Below are 20,633 nucleotides of genomic sequence, written 5' to 3'. Positions count from 1 at the left end.
GTACATCCACATTTTCAAAATGCTCTCCATCCACACTGCCATTTTTAAACCGTTTTCAAAAGTTGTTTGTCCACACTGAAACGTTTGTATGGATTAAATACGACAACAAATGCGTCATATTTTTCGTATTTTTCTATTTTCCCTGTCTACACTAAAACGTGAATTTGACATTTTCAAATTTATCCCTTTGGGTGAGCGTTTTTGAAAAGCTCAGTTTTCGCTGGACAAAAACACCATCTCAGTGTGGACGAAAAGCCAAAACGTGGTGAAATAAATGCATTTTCGAATTGAAAATATTGGTGTGGACGTGACTTTAGTTTTGTGCAATCTAGTTTTGTTTTGCATTTTGAGTTGTTGTTGTTTTGAAAACTGTGGGGTGAAAACGGGTAAAGTGGGATACTTTTTACAATTAATGACAGAAAGTTTCACTTTTCCTGTATTCACCCTACTTTGTTGAGGACATTATGCCAGATTGGGCACCAGCTTCGGCACCAGGGCAGAATTGGTGGAAAAGGGGTATGAGTCTGTACCGCATGAGGTCATCATTGATCATCTTGTGTAGAACAAATGTTCCCACTATTTTAGAGAGTTCGATCTAGCTCTCCTTCCTGACCCTGTGTAAACCAAGATGAAGATCTTTGTTTAGAGCTAATAGGACTCTCACTCCATCTTTTTCTCGCACTGATGAATTCCCATGCTGCTGCCTCCTTTCTCCATCCAGTACTGACAAATCCCCTCTCCACTCACTCACCCGGCCAGTCGACTGTCTGGTTTTATTTGCCTGTCACTCCATGCTGGTTCCAAAGTGGCATGCACTCCTCCACGTCACACTCATGTAATCTACCCTACTGACCCTTCCTCTGATATATCAATTATTTTAATGTTGTGATTTGAACATTAGGTCTCAGAGAAGACCTTTATATCCCCACCGGGTCTCGTTTATAAGTCAAAATTTTTTGTGTTAAATGTTAAATTGTTTTTGAATGTTAGAGGATAGTTCACCCGAAATTACTCACCCTCATGTTGTTCCAAACCTGTGAGACACCCTTTTCTTCTGTAAAACAAAAAAGGAGATATTAGGCAGGGTGTAAGTCTCGGTCATCTATCACTTGCATTGTATCTTTTTTTTTTTCCATACTATTTTCCAATTAGAAAATCGAATTTTCTTTAATTGCTTTTATAACTATTCTCTCTTCTTGATTTTTTTTTTTTCTTTTCTTTTAATTACTGTTGAAGTCAGAAGTTTACAAACACCTTAGCCAAATACATTTGAACTCCGTTTTTCACAATTCCTGACATTTAATTGTAGAAAACATTCCCTGTCTTAGGTAGTTAGGATCACTACTTTATTTTGAGAATGTGAAATGTCAGAATAATAGTAGAGAGAATGATTTATTTCAGCTTTTATTTCTTTCGTCACATTCCCAGTGGGTCAGAAGTTTACATACACTTTGTTAGTATTTGGTAGCATTGCCTTTAAATTGTTTAACATGGGTCAAACGTTTTGGGTAGCCTTCCACAAGCTTCTCACAATAAGTTGCTGGAATTTTGGCCCATTCGTCCAGACAGAACTGGTGTAACTGAGTCAAGTTTGTAGGCCTTCTTGCTCGCACATGCTTTTTCAGTTCTGCCCCGAAATTTTCTATTGGATTGAGGTCAGGGCTTTGTGATGGCCACTCCAATACCTTGACTTTGTTGTCCTTAAGTCATTTTGCCACAACTTTGGAGGTATGCTTGGGGTCATTGTCCATTTGGAAGACCCATTTGTGACCAAGCTTTAACTTCCTGGCTGATGTCTTGAGATGTTGCTTCAATATATCCACATCATTTTCCTTCCTCATGATTCCATCTATTTTGTGAAGTGCACCAGTCCCTCCTGCAGCAAAGCACCCCCACAACATGATGCTGCCACCCCCATGCTTCATGGTTGAGATGGTGTTCTTCGGCTTGCAAGCCTCACCTTTTTTCTTCCAAACATAACAATGGTTATTATGGCCAAACAGTTCAATATTTGTTTCATCAGACCAGAGGACATTTCACCAAAAAGTAAGATCTTTGTCCCCATGTGCACTTGCAAACTATAGTCTGGCATTTTTATAGCTGTGTTGGAGCATTGGCTTGTTCCTTGCTAAGCAGCCTTTCAAGTTATGTAGATATAGGACTCTTTTTACTGTGGATATAGATACTTGTCTACCTGTTTCCTCCAGCATCTTCACAAGGTTCTTTTAATCTCTAGGAGACAGAAAGCGTCTCCTTCCTGAGCGGTTTGATGGCTGCGTGGTCCCATGGTGTTTATACTTGCGTACTGTTGTTTGTACAGATAAACGTGGTACCTTCAGGTGTTTGGAAATTGCTCCCAAGGATGAACCAGACTTGTGGAGGTCCACAATTTTTTATTTTTTTTTTGCTGAGGTTTTGGCTGATTTCTATTTATTTTCCCATGATGTCAAGCAAAGAGGCACTGAGTTTGAAGGTAGGCCTTAAAATACATCCACAGGGACACCTCCAGTTCTGTACACCTCCTATCAGAAGCTAATCGGCTAATTGTCTAAAGGCTTGACATAATATTCTGGAATTTTCCAAGCTGCTTAAAGGCACAGTTAACTTTGTGTATGTAAACTTCTGATCCACTGGAATTGTGATATAATCAATTAAAAGTGAAACAATCTGTCTGTAAAGAATTATTGGAAAAATAACACGTCATGCACAAAGTAGATGTCCTAAACGACTTGCCAAAACTATAGTTTGCTGATATCTGTGGAGTGGTTAAAAATGAGTTTGAATGACTTCAACCTTAGTGTATGTAAACGTCTGACTTCAACTTCATGTAACTTTTATTTTATTTTAATTGTCCTTTTTCTATGTCTGTTAACATCTGTAAAGCACTTTGTAAACACTGTTTTAAAAGATGCTATATAAATAAAGCTTTACTACCTTGCATACAATGACAGTGAATGGTGACTAAGGGTCATTCTGCCTAACATCTTTTATGTTCCGTGGATGGAAGTAAGTTATACGGTTTGGAACATCATGAGGATGAGTAATGATGACACAATTTTCTTCTTTGGGTGAACTATTCTTTTAACAACACCACACTCCATAGCCAGTCGTCTGAGACATTATCAATGTCTGCATCTGTCTCTATTGAACCTTCGTGGCTCACAGCATGCCACGCCTCTGTTATTTGTGTTATTTTTTTATCTTTTCATTTTACGGTCACTGCATGAGGTAATGATCCTTTGTTATGTTTGTTCTTTTTCTTATTCCTCCTCTCCCTCATTTGTTTGTTTGTTTACCTTTTTGTTTTGTTTATGACACAGCAAGTTGGGATTGATCAGGGTGACATCCCAGATCTCACTCAGGTCAGTGTACATTTCATCTCCACTTTCTGTTTTTGCTCCTCTTCCTCATGACTCTGCTATATGTTGTCCATCATGCAATGTCACTCCCTTTCTCTCTGTGTTCCACCTGTCCTCGTCCTCTCTCTTGTCTGACTTGCTGTTTTTGTACTTGTGCTCACTGTTTAACTGGACTTCCTGTTGCCAGTGTTTGGTTTAAAAAGTCAGACTGAATGGATTCATCCCACGAAGAATTGACTGGGTCATATCTTTTTCAAAAGAAAGAACTAAGAAATTATATTTTTCAAGAAAATGAGGCTTATTTTTAGGACTATTAAAGGGAAAGTTCATCCCAAAATAAATTAAATTCATCATTAAAATATGACTTGGAAATGTTTAGGCAGTTTTCGTCAGATTCACCCAAACATTAATAGCTTCAAGACTTTAAGAACTTAACAGAAGAGATTAAACAATGCTGTCTCTAATAGTTCCCTGAAAAATGTGTTTTGTGATTATCGTGGCTTTGTAGAGCTGCTCTAGACACAAGTTCTCAACTGTATGTACAGAGTGTTCATATTTGAGTGTGTTGACACTGCAAAATTAGATTTTACAGACAATATTGAATGAGAGGTTGCTCCCTTCAGTAACAGGTTGATTATTGTTTGTTTCAGACGACTAGAGGAGCTTACATTGTAGGTGGTGGGTTAAATGCACTGCTTGTATTTCACATAACCTGTGCTACCACAAAGTTTGTATAGGGCTGGGTGATATATTAAATATACATTAAATATTATTTTCTTGGCGATGTAAAATTAACCATCATTGTGAATATCGCAATGATTTTTATGCGCTTTTAATTTAGCCATAGTATTTACTACAGACCGTGCCAGTAGTCCAGTTTTACACACACTCCTTGTTGCACAGCTTGTGAGTACGAGAGTGCCAAGACAGAAATATTTTAATAATGTTAAATGATTTAAAACTCATTAAAATAATGATAGAGTTGGGAAGTTTGATTAATTTATCAGAATAAGTTATTTTCAACTGTCCGTTTCAATTTATCTGTTCAACAATTTGATTGGGTTATTACTCATGGTTCACAGAAGTCATTGCATGGCATTTTACTTGGGATACAATGTTTTTAATGCAAATATCTGTAGATACATGTTGCTATTTATTACTATATAGTGTTACATTTGTGCATATTAATGTAAATGATTTCATTCCTCCATCTGTTAATTTGAGAAACACTGTGTAAAACAATGTGGATATTGTATATTTTGAAAAGGTTTAAAATATAAAGTTTTTTTCATTTTTAGCTATATCACCCAACCCTATTTTGAAATTGACTGCATCAGTAGATTCATCCTTTTTAAACAAGTCTAACTTATTGAATGTGCCCCAAACTGTGGCTTGCTGCCAGTCACTCGCTGCAGGCATGGCTGTACATGGCCTTTTCTGCTGATTCGAGACTCTTCATGGAGTTGTCTTTTTTTATAATTTGATCAGATTGTTGGCTCAGATCAGCACAAAAGAAAATCTCCTGTGTTGCATGACAGCCTCATGCTTGCAAACCTCCTGGCCATCAAAGTAGGAGAATGTAGAGCTCTTGTGCACAGAACGAGGTTTTTTTTTTTTTACTCTGTCCTGTCTCTGATTGTAGTGAAGTATTCATGTAACCTCACTTTGTCCTCAGTGTAGCTAGCACACGCATCTATAATGTAGTCATTTAATCAAAAGACTGTTCTTGCCGTCTCCTCTCTGAGGAAATCAAATCAGACAGTAAAGTAACAAATTAAAAGCTGTTACACTTTCATCTTTCTTTTTATCTCTCTTCTGTGAGAATGATGCATTTTCTTAGTAGAAACGTTAATTTTCCTTTCTTTTTTAATTGTAGACTACTGCATTTCTATTTTTATTTTTTTCTCTCTCCTTGTTTGCTTCCTTTTTCTGTGGTATCAACAGTTTAGACCCAAACTGCTATCTCAGCAATGTGGAGAAAAATCCAGCCTAGATCAGATCCAGGCATGCTGTCTAGCACTGGCAGGGCTCAGACAGAGAGCTTACCTTTTACTTAGTCTATAAGTGCAGTTTAAACATGAGCTATCTATTCTGGAAACTTGACACAAAGAACCTGGTCCTGTTGCCCACCATGAGTTCTAAGCTTGTGTTAATATTTACAGACACATGTTCTGTTTGCTGATCTGGGACTAGTGTAATGCTTCCTCGTATAGTTGTTAGGATAATAATTTTTAAAGGAAACAAATCCTAGATCAGTATAAAGGACTAAAAGAGGATGGTTTAGTAACTGAATGGACAGAAAAACATATTTTAATAGTAACCCAAAGGTTCTAGTTGCTAAAAGCCAGTGTAAAGCCAGTGTTTCATGATGGATATCTCCTTGACCTCAAAGGTCTGTTTATGCTGTTGTGACTGAGGTTCAGATCTTTAAGTGTGCATGTTAATTATCTTTTGAATTTTTTTCTCTTCCTACTTGATTTACTTCTGTGCTTGTTTTTTTTGCCTTTGCTTGTATGACTCTTCACTATTTTAAGCTTAAAGCATGTACTTGGTATTATTTGCTGAGACTTGGATGACTTTAGTGGATGTGTGTCTGTAAGAAATTTTGTGTGTGTGAAGTTTTTTTTTTTTTTTTTTTTTTGTATAACCTTTGTAGGTTCATGTTGAGTTCCTGACTCTTCTCTCTCCTTCAGGCTCCCAGCAGTCTCCTAGAGGCTCTCGAGCAGCACCTGGCCTCTCTGGAGGGAAAGAAGACCAAGGAGCTCTCTGCCGACAGCAGGTATTAAACCCTACCGGTAACTAACAATCCGGCATCACACGGTAATCAGCCATGGGGTAAAATTAATTATACTCTTACATTTATGCATTTGGCAAATGTTTTTATTCAAAGCGACACATTCAAGTTATGTATTTAGTAGGCTTGGGATCGATGCCTTTTTCACGCATCGATAATCAGAAGATTTTCCAGATGATTATCGGTATATACCGAAATTCTTTTCAGATATAAATTGGGTTGCTCATTGCACAATAGTCTTTTCAAGCATATTTCTCAACACAGCTTTGGTAAAGTGTTAGCGACAGGATAAATTTTAGTGGTTCACACACCAGCCACATCTTGCAGACGACGTTCTAAAATTCTTAACAATTATTTTCTACAAAGTTATGCACACACCGCCAACGCTAAGAGTCAAATTGCTGCAGTGCCAAGGAGCGCAAGAGGGTCGCAGATGACGTTCTAAAATTCTTAATTATTTTCTACAAAGTTATGCACACACCGCCAAGCGTCAAATTTCTGCAGTGCCAAGGAGAGCAATTTGCATAGTTTTTCATTAAATTCGACCCAAATCATTATCAAAGGACAAAGATTATTTACTCTAGCCATTGCTGGGTGATGCATTGTATAAATGTATCTTTCATAAAGCTTACATAATGTATTTTCTGTTATAAGTATGTCTTTGTGTGGTTTGACCACTTGAATGAAAGACCTAGTCAAGGCTACATACAGAGAAATTTCATGATAAACGTTTCCATTTCTAATCGTTCAGTTTGTGCAGTTACACCGGTTTCATACACTAACCTGCAAACTCATCAACGTCACTTTGTTAATACTTGAAGTACAAAAAAACCTTCGTAATTTTGGACTGCCGTCTGCTGCACTGCATCAGCTCATCCTGTGTGTGTCAAGGAGCTCTAAAATACAGTGTGTGTGTTACCTGTGCCTTTCCTACATGCAACAGTACATTTTATAATGCTCTTGTGGTCTTCCAACGCTATTACGCCAGACTACATAAACAGAAGTCTAACTTAGTGAGTTGGAAAGCACACAAATTAGGCTTCTAATTTAAATTTTGGCTAATTTTTTTATATCAGTGCCTCAAAAATATATAGATAAAATGACGTGCCGATCAATTATACATATATATTGATATGACATTCCAGATATTTAGTAAGGCTGTCAATGTAACATGTTAATTAGTGCAATTATAACAAACAATATTTTGACTAAGCCACTTTTTGTATTGTAGAAATGCTTAACTTGTCTGCTATCAGAATATGTGTATGATGTCATTTATTTTAATTATATTATTTACAGTATATTTAATTATTTGAATTATGATATAATACATTCTTTATTTGGGGGGCCTTTCTCAGTAAATATTGATATATGCGATTAATTGCAAATAATTACAAATTTTAATCGATTGACAGCCCTAGTATTTAGACATTGTTTCATAAAACTATGAAAACTTATAGTGTACCACTATAAGATAACGTTTGACTGTCACTCTGACCCTTAGAATTAAGCTGGCTGTTCTTGTTACTGTACCTTTAAGACCTTTATATGTAAGTGACCTCTGTTATGATTGGCTAACCTCCACATTCCAGTGTGGTTCACAGTGTCATACATCAGAAAGGGCCAAATTTCTGAATACTCAATGGGCACTGATTCTCTTGCCCTATGGAAGAGACCCTCAAAAACCCAATAACCTGTAATCCCACTTAAAAAAGGACAGTGAATTAGAGAACATTTTCACACAGTGTGCACATTTACTGTCATTTTACTTTTTATTTGGAGCAGATTTATTTTTTAGTTCATGAATTCTTTGTTAGATAATGTGTTACTGCTTTTTAGCAGTCACTTTAGAAGTTGCATCAAATTGATGTTTGAGAAGCCCTACAAAGACACTATTTTTATAGAATGCAATGAGGAAACTGGCTGAGTATTGAAAATAATTTTAAAATTAAGAGACTGATAAATCAAATGCAACCTGGCGTGATTTATTTATTTTGCTATTTAAAAGCTAGCGTAGGACACTGCCTGAATGATGATTACAAAGACAGATGCATTAGAGCAGGGCACTCAACTTTGGAAAGCTCAGGGGCTGCAAAGCTGGATCCGTGGAGCCTCTCTTAATTTTTTATAGTAATTATTATATATAATACAAGGCTATATATATATGCCTATAAATTAGGGGTGTAACAGTTCAATTTTCTCATGATTTGGTTTTAATTTTTCAAAGCCACTTTCTACCACATTCATTGCAATAAAAAAAAAAGATATATCAGTTCTGTTGTCACTATCAAAGACACTGTCAACTTAAACTCCATGAGTGTTCAACATCACACTTAACTGAGATATGTTCCTAAACAAAAGAGATATGTTAATTCCAAAACTGCTCCAGTGATAAGTCATAAAGATTTGTTCACCCTCTTTAGCATTTTGCGGTGAAGAAATGCAGATCATTTTTTTTTTTTTTTTTATGGATTTTTCCCCTTTTTTCTCCCAATTTGGAATGCCCAATTCCCAATGCGCTGTAAGTCCTCGTGGTCGCATAGTGATTCACCTCAGTCCAGGTGGCAGAGGACAAATCTCAGTTGCCTCCGCGTCTGAGACAGTCAGCCCGCGCATCTTATCACGCGGCTTGTTGAGTGCGTTGCCACGGAGACATAGCGTGTGTGGAGGCTTCACGCCATCCACCGCGGCAACCACGCTCAATTCACCATGCGCCCCACCGACAACAAACCACATTATAGCGACCACGAGGTGGTTACCCCATGTGACTCTACCCTCCCTAGCAACCGGCCAATTTGGTTGCTTAGGAGACCTGGCTGGAGTCACTCAGCACGCCCTGGGATTCGAACCAGCGAACTTGCGAACTCCAGGGGTGGTAGCCAGCGTATTTTACCACTGAGCTACCCAGGCCCCAGAAATGCAGATCATTAATGCAGAATAATTTTTCCTGTTATGACTTATGACGAGCATAAATCTCTATTGAGCTATTACGTGTGTGCACGCACATGCTTTTTTTATGAACACACTGCGGACAACTGCTCTCATGAAACATCAGCTATGCTCAGATATTCTTTGTTTATTTCATTCCTTACATTCTTTTGCAGTTTATTTCCATCTCTAACTGAGGGAAGCTGTGCTTCAGCAATACAGAGAGCTACCATAAATACTCTCGAAAATGGGCACCTCATAATTCATGCACATTTAATAAGCTATTGATAAATATATTTTTAATGATAAAAATATAACGCTGGCTGCATAAGATGGCACGAGGGCCGCATTCGGCCAGTGGGTCGCGTGTTGAGTAGCGCTGCATTAGAGCAACCAAAATGAATAAAAAATCTTGATTAACCATATTAAATGAAAATATTTAAGAAGCTTTCGGAGCCAAAAAAATTTAATGCTCTTTCTGTAATTATAGTCCATGAATGTAACTTTGTCACATGGTCTTATAAGAAATAGCGCCATTCACGCCTTTTGTTCCTAATAAGCCAACTTAGTGAAGAACCCATTTAACCTTGTATAAAATATTAACTGAATTCATTGTGCTCTTAACACTTCATTTTAATTCATGGGCTTTACCTTACATTAGTTTAATTATGGGGACAAAATGGGCACACTGGAAAAAATATTATAGGGATTGTAAGGCCTAAAAATAAGGGAAGTCTCACAAGCTTGCTGCACTGGCGAAGAAATATGTTGATAGGAAAGCCGTTAGAAAAAGGGTGAAAGAGAAGATCAAATAGACACTCAGCCAAAGGAAAGAGATTGACAGAGAGATTGAATTCTTATTTAACGTAAGATATTAGAACATTTTAGAGAAACAGTGTTATGATTAAACAAATATTCAGATTAAAGTTTAAACTGACAAGTTATGTTTAGTTATTGAATTGATGCTGAAAAATGTCAGATACTAAATCTAATCCATATTTTTCCAGTTTGAGCAGCATTTTAGTTAGTCTGATCAATTAAATTAATTCATATTTAAAAAGTTTATTTAATAAAATGTGAAGATTTTACATTTAAAAACTGTATTTGTCTTATTTGGATCAAAGGTGGTCTTAAATGGTACACATTTACCTTATAAACCTACTCCAGATTTTTCACATTTGCAATGAGTGTTGTTGACAAAATATAACATGATGGTTGTGACATAAATACCAGACTATTGATTAATTATTATTATTATTTTTTTTTTTTAAACCATTGGAATGGGGAATAATACATCAAACTGTTATTTCAAAACATTAAAAAATTAAATACAATTTATATGTGATATATTCCCTTATAACTGCAGTAATGGAATAGAAGAGTACCAGAAATCTCAATTTGATGCTATCATATATAGCAAATGTCACTCCTGACCTGTAATCCTAAAAGCTCGTAGAGGCCCTAATCTCAGATCTATGTGTATCTGTGTTTGTGTCTGCAGAGCTAATACTCTGTCCAATGCTGTGTCATCCTTGTCCAACACTGGGATGTCCTTCAGCAGGATGGATGAGAAGGAGAAACAACAGGCCCTAGAGGAGGAGCAAGCTCGTCTGCAGGCTCTCAAGGTGGGAAATGATTCTACAATTCTTCTACATTTCTCATCTGGTGAAATGTGTTTTTTTTTAAAAACTTTATAAAGCTTATATTTGACTTGAAGTGTAGATGGGAAGTGCCTTAATTCTGTGCCTTAGTTCCATTGTTAGTGGTGATTACAGCACACTGATATTATTGTGCATACTTTAGGGTTAGGGACTTGCTCCATAAATCATTCCATAACATTTAAAGGGGGATCCAAGCCATATATAGGAACCAGAAAATCTATGACCCCGATTCCACCTGGTATTAAGATATGTTTCGGGTGATCTGTTCACATGTGGTCAGCCCTAAACACAGGTCTAAACGGGGTCTAAAACATCTAATTACATTGCATTTGAGGTGTAAATGCTAATCCGTCCTGTATGCGTCATGGCAGCAGTGAAGCGCCACCCCTCACCTGTCAATCAACCACTTAGCTAAAATGAGAGTTTAAACTTTGCCGGTTAAGAGCTGCTTTAAAAAGAAATAACCGTCCGATCGAAACATTTTAAAAAGCGGATTCATACACAATCATGAGAGTTTCATGGATCATCTTTATTAAAAAAAAAATAAAAATTCTCCCCTTTTCTCCCCAATTTGGAATGCCCAATTCCCAATGCACTCTAAGTCCTCGTGGTGGCGTAGTGACTCGCCTCAATCCGGGTGGCGGAGTACGAATCTCAGTTGCCTCTGCATCTGAAACCGTCAGTCTGCGCATCTTATCACGTGGCTCGAGCGTGTTACCGCGGAGATGTAGCGCGTGTGGAGACTTCACGCTATTCTCCGCAGCATCCACGCACAACTCACCACTCACAAGGAGGTTACCCCATGTGACTCCACCCTCCCTAGCAACCGGGCCAATTTGTTTGCTTAGACCTGGCTGGAGTCACTCAATACTCTCTGAGCTACCCAGGCCCCCACGGATCTTCTTTATTGTGTCTGATGTCAAAACAGACGAGAAGCACGAACAACTGAAGCTCCTTTAATACAGGTAATCCACTAAAATAACAGATGATTCTGCTTGACATGATGCGTTTGTGCTTAGATTAAATTTCAACCGCATCTGGGAGAAACAACGCACCATTTGTTTTGCGCTTTCTTTGTATTTACTGATTTTGTTGCGATTTATTACCATGCAGTTACACACTGGCATAGTGATTGATGTATGTCGTCATGAAACAGAGACTCTCCCCTTCAAAGCCGAGCAGAAGTGGTCAAAGGAGACGCATTTATGTGACAAGTGTAAACAGCCATGTGCCTCACCTGACCACATGTGATTGGATCACCCGAGACGCATCGTAATACCAGGTGGAAACGGGGCCATAGAGACTTGGGCGTTGCCTTTATTTTTTTTAATTGGGCCTGTAAGCAATCACCCACTTTACCATATTAAATTCCTTAGCACCTGCATAGCAATCTGTTAAAAGCCACTAAGGACACCTTCATGGCAGCAACCATTTACATTTTCTTCAAAATATAAAAATGTCAACATTTTGTTAAGGATTATACCTGAAGTGGCAGCACTGATCTCAGGTATACAAAGAATATAAAGTCACATTTTGACTGGAGGATTGGCAGCTTTGAAACTGCTGTTCTGGGAACACCTTGTCCTACACACACAAATGGTGTGTGTATTTGCTCTATACACCCTTGTACCTTCAATGATTAGCCTCCAGCAGCAAGTGGCCAGCAAGGTTTATCAAACTCCTTTGTCCCCATCGAGAGGTACTGTCATACCTTGTGGGACAAAAACACACACGCGCACACATACAAACAATCTGATTGACAGGAAAATCAGTGGTCCGGAATGTATCCCCAGATGCAATGTGGCTCAATATCTTAATAGTTCAAACATTCAGAGCAAAATCAAAGTTCAACATCAAAGTATTTACACAGCCCATGTTCGGATTAGCTTGCATGAAATTGAACTGGTGTTTCTTTGTGGGTTATTGTGTTCTCTGCTCTCCTGGAAGGGCATACACAGAGTTTGATGGAGCCATCACTTTCTCTGTTTCTTTTTTCATCACTTTCTCTATTCCTTTCTCTGTTTCTCAACGTTTCAAAGGGCATTTTGAAATGCAAAACTTAGTAATGGCTACACAGCCATTTTGCAACTTGCTTCCTCTCTCTTTAGAAACTTTTAGGCATAAATAATATTTAAAACTCTACAATATTGTGCTTTAATGCTAAACTGTAATGTAATGATTCTCTGTGCCATCCGATCAGGAATTTCGCCTGATGGACTTAGAAATACAAATTTTGCATGGGGTCCAAGTTTGCTGAACTTTGACACACGAATTCGCATCGTTGACACATATCAAGTTGCTTTGTCCTTTGTACATAGTACATGCAAGTTTCATCTTCACTTCTCATCTGGCCACACCTTCGCCTGTGAAATTGCACCATGCAAGTTTGAATGTGGGTTGATTGTCTGTGTTGAGCGTGTTTGATTTTAGTTGGACAAATGTCAAGTTGGTTTGCTGTAGTGGCTTGCTTGGATTGAACTGGTCTGACATGTTGATGATTTCACAACTTTTATTGGTTTATATAAGTGTGTGTGTGTGTGGGTGTATATATAATTATTTTAAGCTTTCTCAGTAGTGTGATGGTTCTGAGCTAGTCTACACTCTCTTAAGGGAAATGTGACCTGGAAGGCTCTTTAGAGAGGATCTCTTATATAGCCACAACACACGCACACAAAGGCAGCAGGTCTGAGGCACACTGGCACTTCAGCTGTCTGCGTGGCTGTAATCTGTCTGATTTCACAGAGCTCAGTTGAAGTGCTATGTGCTGCCTTGCTCTACAGTGACCGTAGAAAGTGGAATGAGAACAGCAGAGTCTGATGGATTCTTGTGTGCTTCTCTGAAAATCAATCTGCTGTGTTATGTTTTGTGTAGGACCAGCGTCTGAAGGAGATTGGCATACAGACCCCCTCTGCTTCGCCCAGCACACAGTCTATGGGCAGTGCCAACAACCATACCGTGGGCATGGACCTATTCACCAACACCACGAGCTTACCCTCCAATCACAGGTCATTAATATACTGTAAACTCTACATGACTGCAATACATATTATACCAACTAATAGTACAGTTCACAATAGACATGTACAATACAGTATACTGCACCAGTGGTTCCCAAATGTTAAAATCTTAATGCCTATCAAGTCAGAGAATAAATCGGTAGCCCCCAAATCCCTTCTATTCCGATTTGTTATCAAAAGCAGCACGTGTTTGGGCTCTGCCTTGAAACTAATTCATATCCTTATAAAACATGAGAAAACAATCATTTCTAAATAGATTGCCTTGTGTCTGCACTAGAAACTGGAGTGGTATGGCACAACGCTGCTCACTTCCAGTGTACACATCGCTCTGTTTCCAGTTGTGTTTGGGGGTTTCATGCTCTAATTTTAATGCATACTTTGTGTTGTAAAGAGTACAAAATAACATGAAAGGCCTTAAGACCCACAGCGAACACCTACCCTGAATCTGCCTCTGCATTCAAGCATAATCCCAGTGCAAGATTGACATCGAAGGTTGTTCAGAACACATAAAAATGCCACCAACATAAATATGCTTAATAATTTCCAAGCAACTAATTTAATGAGATGGTGATGTTGCCGCATTGCTGATGTCAAGGCTTTGATGTGTGGCTGAATACTTCAGTTTAGTGGGCATTTGGCTACACGTACAGATACAGTAGATAACCTACCGGTTGCCTTGGCAATCTGTTCCCTTACCAAGTATCATTGTTAAATTATTGGTTTTAAAGTTTTCCTTTTCAGAATATAGAAAAAAATGTATCATACAATCCTAAATTTTAAAATATCTTTAGATTTTAAGGATAGATTTTTCTGTCAATTGATAAAAAATATATAATCAGATTAATTACATAATGTGCCCTCAGATAAAGATAATTTAGTTCATGTAAATAGAATAATTATTAATGTAATTATATAAAATAAATATTATAATTCAAATACATTACATCATATACATATATTACATAAATCATTTAGACAATACAAAAAGGTGGCTTAAAAGGTCAAAATATTGTTTGTTTTATTGCCATTTCACTGAACATAACCCTATTATTGGTCTACTTCCATCTGTGCCATTTTTAATTGTTGGTCCATGTACTAATGTGTCAGATGGTTGCTTTTGGAGCTTCTAATTTTGGTTGCGCCACATCTCGCTATTTTTCTCTAGTCTCTAGTCATAAGCTCTGTGTTTTAAGGATGCTGTGTCAAATTAAATGTAGTTTGAAACTTTGAAGAAAAACACATCTTGAGAGCCTTGCATTCTGTTGTGCTTAGTCCAGCTTATGAGCATAAGAACGCGTAATCTTTAGAAGGCTGAGCTGCCTGTGCTCCTTGGTTTGACAAGGCCTGTACAGTTGGATTTGTTCTAACGGCCCCTTACTGTCACATTCGCAAAATACATCAATGTAGTACATCAAACTTGAATTGCAGTCCTTATTACAGAATTTTCTTCCGGGTCGGGAGCATGATTCATTGCGTTAATTTTTAAAGCATTATTTGTCATATAATTAATCACACTAAATTAAGGCATTAAATCTGTATCCCTAATATATCTCGTGGGACCACAGACAAAAACTGATTGTGTGCAGCAGTGCACGCTTATTCATTACGTATGATGCATTTCCCTTGCATAGTAAACATGGGAGACTTCACGTGCAAGTGGTGAGCAAGGTGTGGGAGAGATACGGGAGAGCTGCCGTATGTCTTAGCATCACCCGTAACTGCTTGTTATCTGAACCAGTGTCAAAACCGAGACTGCACCAGAGTGTCCCAGCATGTGTGTGATAGAGACTAAACAGCGGCCAGATTGTGATTTTAAACCTATGTAAATTAAAATGCATTCAATTTATTTTATATCTGTATGTATAGTGTCTAATAATGCATTGGCAATGTACACTTAAGTTTCTCTTGCCAATAAAACTTGATATGAATTGAATCTGCCCTGATCCTATTATTTAAAAAAGTCCACTGAAAAATGGCAGAAGATTTTGCCCAACTTTTAATTCATGTGTATCATACGTGTTTTTAAAATGTATACCTAAATGTTTAACTCTATCCACAAAAATACTTTTTAAAATAAATGATTACTAACCAATTTCTTGAAAGTTCTTTGTGACCACCCTATGCCCTGTTTAATACAGCACCAATTCTCCTAAGTACACTTGCGCACAGTTGTTGGCAGATAGGATGTTCTAAGCATCTTGGAGAACTTGCCAAATCTGATATTGAGATCAGGGCTCCTTGTTCTACTTTTCTTCTTTAATTTTTGTAAAAGGAATGTTTGGAAATCAAAAATTTACATAATAAATTAAAAATGTTTTTGTGAAATATCTAATGTGCCTAAGACATTTATTCAGGACTCTCTCTCTCTCTCTCTCTCTCTCTCTCTCTCTCTCTCTCACATCAGCCACAGATGTGATATTTTTAGCAACATGATTGTTTGTGGGTAGTTGATAGGAAATATTTTTGGGAAGTTGACATGTCCTGTGGTGTGACACGCTATACTCCATCTAAACCTATTTTAAACAGGATTTTGCTAATGATCATTATTATGCATGCAGCTTTTATGACTTCATAATAATTGAAAGACTGCATGTGAGATCCTCATTGTTTTTGTGACACAGATATAGCTCTTGTTATACAAAAAATATTAATATCTTAATAGCTTCAGTGTACTTTTTTGTTATCTTGTAGTGTGGCTAACTTTTTTCAAAAGTGACTTTATTTTTAGTTTAAATTGAGAACTTGGGAAGCTACAGTTTAAAAGTAACTTCCCTAAACCTGACTAGAATACAAAGTACTTCTATTACTACTTGTATAGTAGAATTGCATTATATTTGTACAAAAATAAAATATTAGGCAGTGTCACCTTTCCAAAACCAGGTTCAGAACACATAGACAGTTTAACCTAAAAACATTTTTAGACAGTGCAGTATGTGTAAGAGTGGATGGAGTTCTGAAGGTTGAAGTCTACAGGAAATTACGCAACATAAGACAAAACAATAATTATAAATATGGCATAAAACACATATATCTTTAGAAAATATATAACTACCATACTGAACTCTCTCTGTTGCTCTGTTTCTCTTGTTCAGCATGCCAAACCTTACCAGTGACCTGTTTGACCTCCAGCCTGCCTTCGTCCCTGCTGTGCAGAGCACTCCTATCTCCACCACTGGCAGTGCCTGGAGAGGTGCGGCCCACTCCACCCACTCACACACTCCACCCACAGCGGGTCCCAGCCCGATCACCAGTGCCTCTTCAGTGCATCACATTAAATCATTTTCATTTAATCTCAAATCTTTAGAACAAATCTTTTAAATGTTCATTCGGTTATCTGTTCATTCATTTGTTGGTTCATTCCTACATGGATGCATTTGCTATAAAAATCCTAGTGAGCTGCCTACATAGGCACTGTCCCAAATGCCGCCTGCTGCCTCCGAGTTTAAGCACATTTCACCATCAGGCTGAACGGTTCTGAGCACGGTGAGAAACAGTTAAAGTAGCATTTCAACTTAAAATTCTCACCATTTACTCACTCTCATACCATCCCAAAATGAAGATTTTTAGAAAAATATGTCAGGTCCTCACAATTCAAGTGAATGGTGGCCAGAACTTTGAAACTCCAAAAGTACATATAGGCAGCATAAAGTAATCCATAAGACTGCAGTGGTTAAAATACATATTATAGGTGTGTGTGAGAAACGGATAAATATTTAAGTCCTTTTTACTATAAAGCTCCACTGTTTTTGGCGACTCGCATTCTTCGTGCATATGGCCATGTACTGGGAAGGGAGTAAAAAAGGACTTAAATGTTGACCTTTTTCTCACCCACACCTATAATATCACTTCTGAAGATATGGATTTAACCACTGGAGTCTTATGGATTACTTTTACATTGCCTTTATTTACTTTTTGGAGTTTCAAATGTTTGGTACCCATTCACTTGCATTGTATGGACCTGCAGAGCTGAAATATTTTTCTTATCTTCATTTGTGTTCAGCAGAAGAAAGTAAGTCATACACATCTGGGATGTCATGAGGGTGAGTAAATTAGATAATTTTCATTTTTGTGTGAACTATCCCAATACGGTTACGATTACAAACTGTCCGGGAATTCTTAGCATGGTTAGTTAACTGTACCAAATAAGTTCCTGTACACAGGACAGAGAACCACTCTGGTGAAACAGCTTTACTGATGTGGCATCTCATGATTGGTCACTTGCTCAGTCAGTCCATTTTAATCCTGATTTCACAGCACCACAGTGGAAAAAGAAACTGTAACCATGCCAACTAGCCCAGATCAGTACAGAACTGCACTGTTCTGCAACAAAAACCGTTAGGCCTGATGGTGGAAAGAACGTAAAGACTATTAAATAGTTGTTCACTGTGACGCCCGTACCAGTATGGACTTCGCAAAAGTGTGTATTAAGAGTGCTTCACTCTTCAAAGAGGGCAGTTTTAAGCACCCTTCTGTATTATAAAATAACCAATGGGACATCTTACTATCTTGTGGACTTGTGTAACTGAAGGCCATGGGTCTCCAAGGTTGCATAATTTGTTCTATTTTGGGCAGGGCAGCATTTTTAGGCATTTTAGGTCCAGTGATGCCCATTGCATGCCTATGATGCATAAAAATGCTGTCTAGGCAGCTCACTAGGTTTTGAAACAACCATTGTACTGTTGTTGTTGTGTTTGTGTTCTGTGTACTCATCCATCCTGTCATGTAGGTTTAGAACAGTGTTTTCTAGAAATACAGAAGTGTGACTGAATTGGGCGCAGTTCCACTGTTAGATTAAGGCTTTGCTAGGAGTGGTGCTGAGAATCTGAGGTTCATTTTCTGCAGTTCAGCACATCTGCTGGGCTAGTGTGAAATGAGGACACAAGGTGCAGAGTGTAGACACACTGCCAGACTCTTAACTATGCCAGCATTTGTAGGTCACAGTTTGTACTCACAGTGTGCACTCCACAGCTAGTGGGCAGGTGCGCTGAGGGCGCAATCTTCAGCTGGCCAGATGCAGAGCGAGAATCAGGTCTTCAGGGACCCACATATACTACTAACAACACAAAGACACACAAATGCAGACAGATGGTGGCATGAGAGAGGGAAAGACTGCAGAGTAATGAGGGGAGGAGAGAGAAAGAACCACAGGTGCAGATTTAAGCATTATGTTCTTGTTTACACAAGGGAGCGTACTTTTATAGTAGGGATGCACTACGTGCCAAGAATTTTTGCATGGAAATCCGTACAATATGATTTTCAGTTGAAAATAGGATTTATTTTTTACGAAAAAATAGGCTGAAATTTGTACAAACTTAGAAAAGTAGCATGCATGTACAACCCAATGTCAAGCACAATGTCTTGTGTGTCTAGATGTATGACATGTCTTTGCGTGTTTTGTGTGTGTATATGTGTGTGTTACTCTCAGGTCTAGAGAGCAGCACTCTTCACCCCATGGCTTCCATGCCCACCATGAATGTAGATTTTGATGCTGTTTTTGGGACTAAAGCTTCCAATAGTGACGAGAAGCCTTCAGCTGGTAAAATATTTCACAAGTGTGAATATGAATTGTGCTTATTAACCTCTGAAGGTTTTTCTCACTGCTGCTGTGCTTAATATCTGCAAAACTAAGTAACCTTCACTTCAAAATAAATCTATTCTGATGGTGGTGAGTTTGTGGAGCTTTACCGCTGGAACGCTGAGACAAACTGTGCAGCCAGCTGCAGCACCTGCCTGACTGATTCGGTTCTGAAGATATGGCAAATTTTCTTTGGGGAATCGCTTATGCTTTGTTCCCCACTCACTCACTCACTCACTCACTCACTCTGCTGGCCCATGACTGAGGACAGTCTGTCATCATCCCTTCATCCGTCTGTTGTGTGTGTATGTGTGTTACTTGGAGCCTGTGTGCTGACTTGCATTTTTCCTCCATCTGTTAAACGCCTGTCATTACACTCCTTATCTCAACACAGAACATACGCGCACACACACACTTCCACTCACTATTCCTCTTTCTCCTCCGTCCACTTTTTCCTTCCTCTTTTTTTTCCCCCTTGGCCTTATTTTATTTTCTTATTGTTTTTTTCCTGTGTCCTCCCCCCACCCCTTTTCCCTCTCTTGTGCTCTCTTTCCTGGGTTGTGATGGCTGATCTGATGTAGTGAGTGTACATGTTTTTTTTTTTGTTTTTTTTTTATCTTGGCCTTCTTGTTTTTATAAAAGAATTAGCAAAATGCAATTTACCAAAAACTATCCAGCTAGCTCTCTATTTAATAAAAACCTCCACCAATCAGCTTTACAACATGAAGCGCCCTCTGCAACTCATTTTACAACTGTAATGTGATGTAATAAGTGAAGCAAAATATTTATTTTGAGAAAACAATGTGGGTTTGGATATAATTGTGTCCACTGGAAATGTATTGGCTTGAAAAAAGTGGACGTGCCAGACCTGAGTGGGAGTTTGCAGTGGGGAAGATGAAAATTGTGTCGCAGGAACCACCATATTTATTTGAACATCTACCTGTTGGGAACCGAGATGGTGACCGGGATGTGGAGGCTGAAGGTCAAGTTCACCCTCAAGAGCATCTCCACGTATCCCAACAGTAATGCTTACTATTATTGCCATAATATTTATTACATTAACACTAACCAGTATTAAATTACTTGCGACAAGATTTTATAAGGGCTCGAATACTTACAACAGTAGTCTACAACTATGCCTAATAGCTATTCCCTGAGTGGTTCTCAACCTTGTTTTTGATTAAAGTTTTTTCTTTGAAATTACGTACACTGAAGAATCATGCAGCATCATCAGGACCCCAGCTCTCTTTCTCTTTCCTGCTCTCTTGTCTCACCTTTGTCTCTCTGCTCCCTTTCCAA

At 38.2% G+C, this 20,633-nt stretch overlaps 1 protein-coding gene across 7 annotated transcripts in view; it reads left to right on the top strand.

Annotated features, from left to right (window-relative positions):
- Positions 1-20,633, top strand: part of LOC127453925 (phosphatidylinositol-binding clathrin assembly protein-like) — a 73,329-nt gene that overhangs the window by 38,905 nt on the left and 13,791 nt on the right. For 5 of the 7 annotated variants that reach the window (XM_051720734.1, XM_051720771.1, XM_051720744.1 and 2 more), the window contains 6 exons: positions 3,321-3,362; positions 6,053-6,138; positions 10,583-10,706; positions 13,614-13,747; positions 16,852-16,949; positions 19,185-19,295. In XM_051720734.1, the coding sequence (XP_051576694.1) occupies positions 3,321-3,362; positions 6,053-6,138; positions 10,583-10,706; positions 13,614-13,747; positions 16,852-16,949; positions 19,185-19,295 (595 nt within the window). The remainder of the gene's footprint in view (positions 1-3,320; positions 3,363-6,052; positions 6,139-10,582; positions 10,707-13,613; positions 13,748-16,851; positions 16,950-19,184; positions 19,296-20,633) is intronic. The other 2 variants (XM_051720762.1, XM_051720781.1) reach the window with 2 other exon arrangements.

The sequence above is a fragment of the Myxocyprinus asiaticus genome, chromosome 2 (genome assembly GCF_019703515.2).
Source record: "Myxocyprinus asiaticus isolate MX2 ecotype Aquarium Trade chromosome 2, UBuf_Myxa_2, whole genome shotgun sequence".
Taxonomy (NCBI): Eukaryota; Metazoa; Chordata; class Actinopteri; order Cypriniformes; family Catostomidae; genus Myxocyprinus; species Myxocyprinus asiaticus.
Note: the sequence above shows the minus strand (reverse complement) of the source record. Positions and strands in the feature narration are given on the sequence as shown.